The following is a 10,005-nucleotide window of genomic DNA, read 5'->3' on the forward strand; positions in this document are numbered from 1 at the left end:
TGTTTTTTTTTTATTTAGTTATCATTTTAATTTATAATGAGTATGAGATGTCCCGACGCGAGGTGCACGCACGTGGCCCGAGCCCGCCAATGCGCGCGCGCCGCTCCCGTCTTCTCACCTCATTCGTTTGGCGAGCTATAGTGACATCATTATTGTGTTGTAGAGTCACGAGGTGGGCATGAAAACCCTGGTCATGCTGGATGAACAGGGCGGTAAGCATCGAGTAGTACTATTTTACATCTCTCATAACTTAGTAAGGCTTTGTCTGAAATACCAGTCAATATTGTTTATGGAAAATCATTATATACTTAAAATTTCAATTGAAAATATGCTAACAGTTTAATAAGAATGGATAAATAATGAAGGTAAAATTTATCATCACCATGTATTAAAATTAGTTAATAATTGTTGTGTCTCCGGTCTCTGATGCTCACGGAGGCTTTGAGATTAAAAATTATCATCGTGTTATGTACTCGAAACGAATCATTTTTTAGTTCTTTTCTCACGCATCTAGCTATGCACGACTATTTTAATCTTGCTGTGATTGCATGAGTAGAGTTTACTTCTTATATTGTTATTATTATAAATGTTAGCTATAACGAGTATTTGGTATTATTCACTTAGTGATCAGCACATACATCATTTGTCAAGGTAAAAGTTAACTTAGTTATCAAATTAACCGGGGTGAGTGTAGGGCAAGGAAGGTTATGTATTTATTTTGATTTTCTTTAATTCAGCGAAATGTATGATTGTCAAGTACTGTACGAGATAATTTTGGCTTACACTTATCCCGGTTTTTGTCGAGAGCGTTGAGAATTTACAAAAAAGAAACACGATTAAATAAAGTCGCGAGAGTAAAACATAGGTGCTTTAAAGAAATTGTGAGTTATCAAGGGTCGCCTCTTAAACATGACTTGTGTGTAAACAGAGCAATTGGATAGAATCGAGGAGGGAATGGATCAGATCAACGCTGATATGCGTGAAGCGGAGAAAAATTTGTCGGGAATGGAGAAATGTTGTGGCATCTGCGTGCTTCCCTGCAACAAGTACGAAACGCTTTTGTATTTCTATGTAATATGCATATTTTCAGAATACAAATAAAATCATTATCAAGACATTAAAGATCATACTTGAAAATTATTTGCCACAGTGTTCCTTAATCTTGTTTACGTTTACAACAAGCTGAAAATGTCTATGTTAGTGAATGTAAAGCGTCGTATTATTGGTGGCCAACCGAAACAAAAATCTATCGATCACTACCATATTTACCATATATTGCTGAAGGGATTTATAAACACGAGAAAAAAAGAACAAAGATGCCAGCCAAGGTTACCTATTTGTATTTAGATTTTTTTGCGTTATTGATCGGCCTCCTGCCAAACTATTATACGTCTCACCGGCCCTATTCCATAACTGCCGTTGTTGTACAAGCTTCATATACATGTCAAAGAGATTGAGAAATATAATAAGGACATGGTTTACATTTCAGGGGTGCGTCGTTTAAAGAAGACGACGGTACATGGAAGGGAAACGATGACGGCAAAGTGGTGAACAACCAACCGCAGCGAGTGATGGACGAGCGCAACGGAATCGGCCCACAGGCTGGATACATTGGCAGGTCAGTATCCTACTGAGACACATATAATAGGATAATGTATGTATATATAATATTTAGGATATTTTAGGATATTGGAGGAAAGAATGTTCACAAAAATACTCAATTGTATTAACGAGGTAGTGAAGGAATATAAATACTAAAATAGAGAAATATAAATTTTGAGTCATTTTATTAAAGAGATGGATTGATATGTAGTGTACTGCATTTGATGAATAATTAATTTTAAACCTGAATGACTTGACTCATATGACTTCTGGTCGTAAGTAATGAACTTCATAGAGTAGTCTAACTAGGTCTGGTTTTATTTAAACGAGCAAAAGTAAATATTTCTATTGCTTATGTTTTCTCAAAATTCGTTCAGCATTATTCGTGTAAAATAGTCACATACATCTTTTTTGTTTATAACATAAGTAGGAACGAAATACAAAACTACGACTTTGTACAATTATTGCTGAAAGAATATTTGGAGATCAACTTCGACTATGGCTTCTGGTATATAAATACGTAACGCTAAGCCGATTATGAGAGGTTTTATAACGTTGATTAGGTTTGTGTTCACTTGTAATGTTGTTGATGTTAGGATCTATATAGGTTAATAGTTTAATTCGTCACAGTTTTAGCTAGTTTAAATACGACCCTTCTTGAATTTAAATAGTAAAATATACAGCTTAAATATAGGACAAATGGTATCATGTTCTACTGTTATTTAGAAATTAAAAACTTATAGTATTATTATCGTTTTGAGCACTCTATAGCAAACGGGGTCGCGGTCAGTGAATCCAATAAAAAAAGGAATACGTTAATAAGTTATTAATTTCTCAAATAATTATTTTAAGCAAAAAAACTCGACCGTCTTCAAATCTGAACTAGACTAAATGGGAAGCTTTCAAATAAATAAATAATTCGATTCAGTTATGTCGAATGGATAATCTTCTCCCTTGAAGTCGGTTGAAACCACGTTGCCTCTCGTTGTAGGATAACGAACGACGCTCGCGAGGACGAGATGGAGGAGAACATGGGCCAAGTGAACACGATGATCGGCAACCTGCGGAACATGGCCATCGACATGGGCTCCGAGCTCGAGAACCAGAACCGGCAGATCGATCGCATCAACCGCAAGGTAATGTGGCCACGCAATCTAGCCGTCTCGCTCGCTCCTCCTCTGCTTTGTATAGTCTGTACCGTACGATCAAATTCAATTTTTTGCTGGATTTGCTATTTATCTGTGGAAACTGATTTTGGGCAGAGGTTCTATTAAAAACTGCAAGGATATTATATTCCGTATTTCGTTATCTGTACTCAATTTTTGGCAAAGATCCCAAATATCTCAGTTTCAGAATAATGTAATATTCCGTATTTCGATCTCTGTGGTTCCAAGTATTGGGCAAAATAACAATGAAAATGCAAGGACAATATAATATTCCGTGGTTCATTATCTGTGGTACCCAATTTTGGGTGAAGATCTCAAAAAGTTTCATGTTAATATACTATTCATGTAAGTCTTACAGTTATATTCATGTAAGTATTACAGTGTAAGACATAATTGAGATAAATGCGTGTTACTTGTTCGTTTATTGGTGCTCATCGCACAATTTGGCACGTAATGGTACAGACTATACAATGAAACTCGAATCCATCAATCAAAATGTTTCTGAAGATCTCTTTATTCAGTTTTTAAAGTTTAAATCGTTTATTCTACATTTTGAAATAACTTTTCTAAATCTTTCTTTATATTTTTCTCAATAAATATTTTCTTCATTCGGAAATAAGAAGTAGGTCAAAGCTGTTGTCGAACTAAATTTGGAACGTGGTCATAAAAACTCTAAAAAACCAATCCACTTCGACTTCTTGTTAATAAACTATTTATGTATCTTACAATATAAACTTTACCAATATATCTCATAGAATGTCTTAAACTGCCATTTTTGATCTGTTTGAATGGCATTTAATTAAAAGGTCCCCTTCTTTGTAATTCGAAATTGTGCCGTTAAAAATGTAGATAATCTGTGTGAGCTTTTAGTTTCGAGTGGACCACGATTGGCACAAACGCTTCAGCACTTGTATAATGTCTATGATCTGCTGATGGTTGTAAAGATACCACGTCATTCGTTTCACATTTTCTTACCATGATAATGGCCTAGAAGTAGATTCAGTAGATCGATGTTGCTTATTCGCCCTGTCCTATAGAATTGCACGTGTATATCCATTTTAATGAAGCTATTTGTTTCAATGTTTTATAAACAAATGTGTATTTAGATCCTACTTGGATGTAATTATATGCTTGTACTTTTTGGAATATTTTATTAAAGAACTTTCTGGATATACTCTTGTATGAAGTGTCATTATTATAATATATTCAATGTGTAGATCGTTTCGAAATTCTAAATCTCCCCTATGAATTTAACCCTTAGGTATATTTGGCTTCTAGATTTTCGACTCTTCCGTTTCCCCTGTCGCATAGCCTTTGAATCGGCTTAGAAATTTTAGTATAAAACGCATGACGATCATTCAATTATCATTTAATTTTTGCATGGTATATGTAATTGGTACTAAAAAAGTATACTGTCCTATGCTACCATAGTAACAACATCCTTGACACATCAACGAACATCTCAGATCTTGGACATGACATTCAATCGAATAGAAATCTCAACTGTCATTTACTAACATAATAACAATCATGAACAACGTGCTCATTTAATGTATCTATTAATGGACATGCTGTTGTGTGAAACAAGACAAGACAAACACTGTTCTGTATCGTAGGGTGAATCGAATGAAACGAGAATAAAGGTCGCCAACCAGCGCGCTCACGAGCTCCTCAAGTAAACGGCGGCTGCGACACACATACACACACACCAGTCTCGTGGTCTTGTCGGTTGCAAACATAACACACTCGTACTTATATTTTACTATAATGGGAGCAAAACGTGGGTAAAGCGAAGGCGGGGATGTAGTGTGCGTGCGCGCACGTGGCGTACACGCACAACTATTGACTATATTTGGACTATTTAGTAAATCGTTTAAATTTTTCATAGTATTTACAACATCATTTATTCCATTCGAATTTTGAAACTACCGTTTTGTTTGCAACCGACCAACAATGCACTGAGGAACCAGTATTTTGCTTAGTAATTCTCATTATCCGAGTTATATTATCAAATATAATAATCGTATGAACTTTATGTAGAGATTTTGACGTTGTATAGTATCATTGTAATTAATAAAGGGAATGATAAATATTAGCGATCGAAAATAACGGAATTAGCTAAGATAACGTGATATAATTTATTTGATAATTGGAATTGAAAGGAATATTATTGAATCCCTTGAGGGAAAATTATTATATTGCTTCTGTATGATTGATTAGACTCGAACCTTGCATTTCGCGCTATTTTATTGAAAGCGCTGAACTTATTAGTTACATCCGGTATTTGCTTTATTTTGTAAGAATATTATATTCATTAACAATGATTAAATAGAGAAAAGACGCAAAGTTTTGGATCTCGTATTAATGTAACTCCAATACAACTGTTTGATAGTACATACCTAATAAATTTTGACGGCTACACATAAAACTTTCTGCGAACAACATTAATTTATATATATATATATGTATATATATTTATCAATAAGAAATTAGAGGAGAAATACGTACGTAAGGATCGGTCGATATGTGATAATAGAATGAATATAAGTAAATTGGTGTTTAAAATAAGATGATCTGATTACATTCGGATCTTCGTTTGTATATTTCATAGGAGCATTTATGTGTCATTTATTTTTATGCGTTTTTGAATTGTTTTATTTTAAACTTTTACTGATAACGTCTTTCGCATTTATTATTTGCCATAACTCGATGTTATTTGTGAGTTATCTATCTACCAATTTATACAACAATGGTTCAATAGTACTAGTTCAATAGTAATCCTAACAACCATACTCACAAACTTTCGCATTTATGATATCTATAAAACTCACTTACTATAAAATATTAGTTCGTCAGATATATAATAGTCTGCATATTATCTAGACATATCTCTCAACATATCTGCTTCTATGAAATTAATACAACATTTATTTAGATGTTTTCTTTAAAATATATACTAAATATATATAATATACTGTTGATTGAAAAACGATTTTTTTATTTATGTATTTTTTTTTTTTTTATTATTTGATATTTTTTATTATGATATGAGATTAATAAGTAATTTCGGTATGCTTATGAATATACTTTGAGTAATAAAATGCTAGCTAGTGTGGTATAGTGATTTTCTATAATAACGATATATACCCTCATACTATTCACTGTCACATATACAGAATCCCATTTAGTTAGCTTTTAGTGAATCATAAATGGACACAACCACGAGACGTACATAAACACAAAACAGAGCATACGGAGAGCAATATTGTAAGTATTAATTATACAATTTTTTTTTCTATTTAAAGCACTTTAGAAAATCGGAATAAACCCACAGAAGGATTGTGCATACAAGGGCGTTATTTCAATTTTCTAGAATTATCTTAAACGAATTTAAATTGAACACCGTTTAGTCAATTGCACATGAGCTATAATAGTCTCGCTTTCGTTATTTTTTATCTATATTATTCCATTGTGAAAAATATTTTTTTTTACCGGTGAAGTATAAGCTTTTGTGATTTTACGCCATTTTGTTATTCCGGTCAAAGGGAAAATTTAATGTATACATGCAATAACTGAACGAATATGCTTAATTTTGTTCATTCAAATGTAATGTGACATCTAGTCGCTTATATAAATAAAATTTTTCACTTGACCAGGCACAAATATATGATTTTTAATGCAAGCTATATAGAATTCAACAATTAACAGGCTTCGGTATATCACCAATTGATTGACCCTTATTGATAAAACAAAAAGCAACCATAACCGTTCAGAGAAAAACTTTATGGTTCCTTTTTGCTTGTCACTTGTTCTATCAAATTCTCAATTGCTATTTTTTCAAGAGATAAATGTTTTAAGTTCCTTAATGTAAACTACGAGTATATACGACAACTGCTATTCCTTTATATAAATTTACATGTATTATAATTATTTGTTATTACATAATATGATAATAATCTTAATGTTTCTAGGGTGAGAGTAACGAGACGCGCATAGCCGTCGCGAACCAGCGAGCCAATAAACTGCTAAAATCTTAAACACTACGTCAGTATGAACGTCTAGGTTTTACAGAATGACGTTAAAACCTTCCCATATATTAGCCTTCCTGTTATTTATAAATGGCTCATTGTAACCACATAAAGCTATTAATAAAATATCAAAAACTGTAGAATATTGTAATTTGTTGTGAAGCGTTTATTAAAAAAATCGCTTCTGTAACACACACGACACTTCCCTCTTTTGTATTATATATTTTTAAGCTTTCTCTTGTATATGTATATATGTAAGTGGAGATAAATCTTAAAATGCACTATTTTTGCCAATTTATTTCGTAAGGCGCGAAAATTCTTATATTTTCCGATTCGTTTTTAACGTGTTTTCATTTTATGGACCAATGACGAGTTTCTAACAGTACAAATGAAGTATATTTTTAGTATTTTCGACATATCAATTCAATTTCCTACTACAATAGTCACGATAAAACTTAAATTAGCGTCATTTTGTACAATCCCTAGAAAGGTGCCGAACGTAATGTAATGGTTAAATGTATATTCGATTTAAATACACACGAATACAATAATGAGCAGAATTGAAAAGATTACAATGAATTTTAAGAATATAACGTTGTTACTATATTGTAGTCATTCAATACAAGTTTTAGTCAGATTTAAAAAAAGCTAGTAGGAGCACGACTATTTAAATTAACTCTGTTTTACTAATTATACTCTGTATGTGGAAAGCCGTGGCGGCAAAACGTAGGTCACAATACGATATGTTTATATAAAATGATATAAATATATATACCTAACAAGATATCGTTATTTAATTTTTCATAAGTACATTGTACAATAATTAGTTAAAATGAAAAGGAGCCCTAGTCTAGTATCCTTATGTTATCCCTTAGATAGAAATCGACTATTTTCGCTTGATAAAAGTATTTGCACAAAATTATTTAATGTGCCAAAATAAATTATTGGTTCATTCGCTATACTATGTATTTACCCTGTTTAGTAGCTAGTGCTTTATCAATAATTATATGTTCCTAATTGTATTGAAATATCGCTATTTATACTGAGTTTGTACTTCGCTGTTAATCTATAAATTATTTGAAAATAAGCAATTCGACTGTTACTTTATGTCTTACGACTGTACTATATGAGATTCAGTTATTAGATTAAGTAATTTGTGCCTGAAATGTGTAATGTTAAATTGATTTACGCTTTCGTCTAGATCATTGATTTTCGCTAGTTGCATTAACCGAGCGTTTTTTAATATTAATCCCTTGATAATTGTTATTGTACTATTTATAAAAGAGCTTCCCCAATGTTGAGATGTTATCACGTGGGATCGTTGGAGGGGCTCTTTTACAGATAACGAATAGCGTAATGTGATTACAAAACAATGCAATAGTCTATTTGATAGTTGAGCATTTAAAAACTTTATTACTTAAAGTATATATTATGTATTGTTGTAAGAGACGAATATGTACCGGCCTTAGTGTAAAGTTTATAGAGACGTTAATGGCATTGGCTTGGCGTTGTTTACCGTTAACATGGGGGATTATAGTACGTCCGCGATCTAAAATGAACCTTATATCAATAGCTCACAGTTCATTTCACTTCGTGGTATACTACGCTCCCTTGCGTTGATTAGATTTAAGAAAAAATTTCGAAATTTCTCTGTCTCTCTCAATCGTATTAGTTTAAGAGTTAAATTTATCTTATTCAATATTATCGAAAATATTTTAACTGTATCATCTTTACATAATAATTAGTCATGTGTTTAAGTAATGGATTATATTCAATAGATGTGTATATTTACCGCCTGCGCAAATATATTCGTTAATATTCAGCCTAATAATACCTACTGTAATACATAGATAAATTATTTTCTTTAAGAGTTAGAGTAATGTATCGTTAGTGTACAATGTTAATTTCTAATTAAATTATTGATTTGTTAAAATTAACTAACCGGTTGTATTATTTATCTCCCATAGTAACTTTATTCTGGGTGCGTTTAAATTCTATTTTCATGGCTAAATTTTAAGATATTAGCAGATTAGAAGATTAGATAAAGGATTTTTGGAATTTCCACGAATTTAGTTACTATTCCTTTTATTTTTACATAATTTTTTTAAACAATCAATATTATTTTATTAAAATATAAGTGTTAATACAATTACGAAAACAGTAATTACAATTATTTCGGAAAAAAAATATGATAAAAAATTATATTAATCGAATATGAAATCGTGTAATAATAATAACTTATGTTAGTAATGCAATTCGAATTACGAACATAAGAATGTGACTAAAATTTCGTATTTCAATTTTGTGTTTGTCCGGCAAAGACTCGGCATCAATTGTTACAAATTACACGTAACAGAGACAAGACAATTGTCATTCACTGTCCCTGTAATTGAACAAAAAGTTCCTATATTTCCGAACATATAATTTTTTTGTGCATATATATGTGTATATGTGTCAAAATAAATGTTTTCCTTTCTTTCTTTTTTCATGAGAACCATGAGAAGCTACCAGTCATTTCTTATGGTTTTCAGAAAAAAACGTCCAGACGTTAGCAATGTTTTTATGTGCCTTAATCATCTGATAACTGGAAATTGGCCGTTTGACCAAGCTAGCAGGCAGGCATTCGATCGAAGTACATATTATAACTACTCAATCGACAACATTTCGTCCTTCAAAAAATACGTGACATCCGCCAACCCTGGGATCTAGCTCTAGAATATAATATAATCGAATCATAAATAACAGTAATAAAATTCACATGAACCAAGTCAGGTATTCCGATATCGGTCGTGGGTCGCGTACGCGTTATCTTTATCTTTCATATTAACCGTTCTGATTTCAGAAGTTTTGTATGAGAAAGTTTTAGATAAATTCAAGATATTGTGTACGTGCTGATAACGGCTACGTGCCATTACCAAACTCAGATATGTCAATAAACAAAGTCATTACATCGGCCCCTTTGAAGGATCGTCACCTGAAATGACCGTCGTCACGGTTCTAGAAATGCTTAGACGTAGAATCCCTTCGATTGTAAATGTATATGGTAAAAATGACTAATACAGTACAGTTATGTTTATGGTAATAATGAAATTGACTAATGAGTAGATATGTAATTAATGGACAAATGTTAGAACTTTATGTTGAAATAGGTCACATTACTTGAAAAGCATAGTATGTACTTTAATTATACATGGATATACCAAAATTCA

At 32.0% G+C, this 10,005-nt stretch overlaps 1 protein-coding gene across 5 annotated transcripts in view; it reads left to right on the forward strand.

Annotated features, from left to right (window-relative positions):
• The window catches only part of LOC119828597 (synaptosomal-associated protein 25), a 20,871-nt gene extending 12,134 nt beyond the window's left edge, over window positions 1-8,737 (forward strand). Inside the window, exons 4-8 of one of the 5 annotated variants that reach the window (XM_038350805.1) lie at window positions 164-212; window positions 929-1,046; window positions 1,490-1,618; window positions 2,594-2,738; window positions 6,740-8,737. In XM_038350805.1, the coding sequence (XP_038206733.1) occupies window positions 164-212; window positions 929-1,046; window positions 1,490-1,618; window positions 2,594-2,738; window positions 6,740-6,805 (507 nt within the window). In that variant the 3' untranslated portion in view covers window positions 6,806-8,737. Of the gene's footprint in view, window positions 1-163; window positions 213-928; window positions 1,047-1,489; window positions 1,619-2,593; window positions 2,739-4,384; window positions 5,129-6,739 lie in introns of those variants that run through there. The other 4 variants (XM_038350808.1, XM_038350809.1, XM_038350804.1 and 1 more) reach the window with 4 other exon arrangements.
• Window positions 8,738-10,005: the final 1,268 nt, after the last annotated feature.

The sequence above is a fragment of the Zerene cesonia genome, chromosome 8 (assembly GCF_012273895.1).
Source record: "Zerene cesonia ecotype Mississippi chromosome 8, Zerene_cesonia_1.1, whole genome shotgun sequence".
Classification (NCBI taxonomy): Eukaryota; Metazoa; Arthropoda; class Insecta; order Lepidoptera; family Pieridae; genus Zerene; species Zerene cesonia.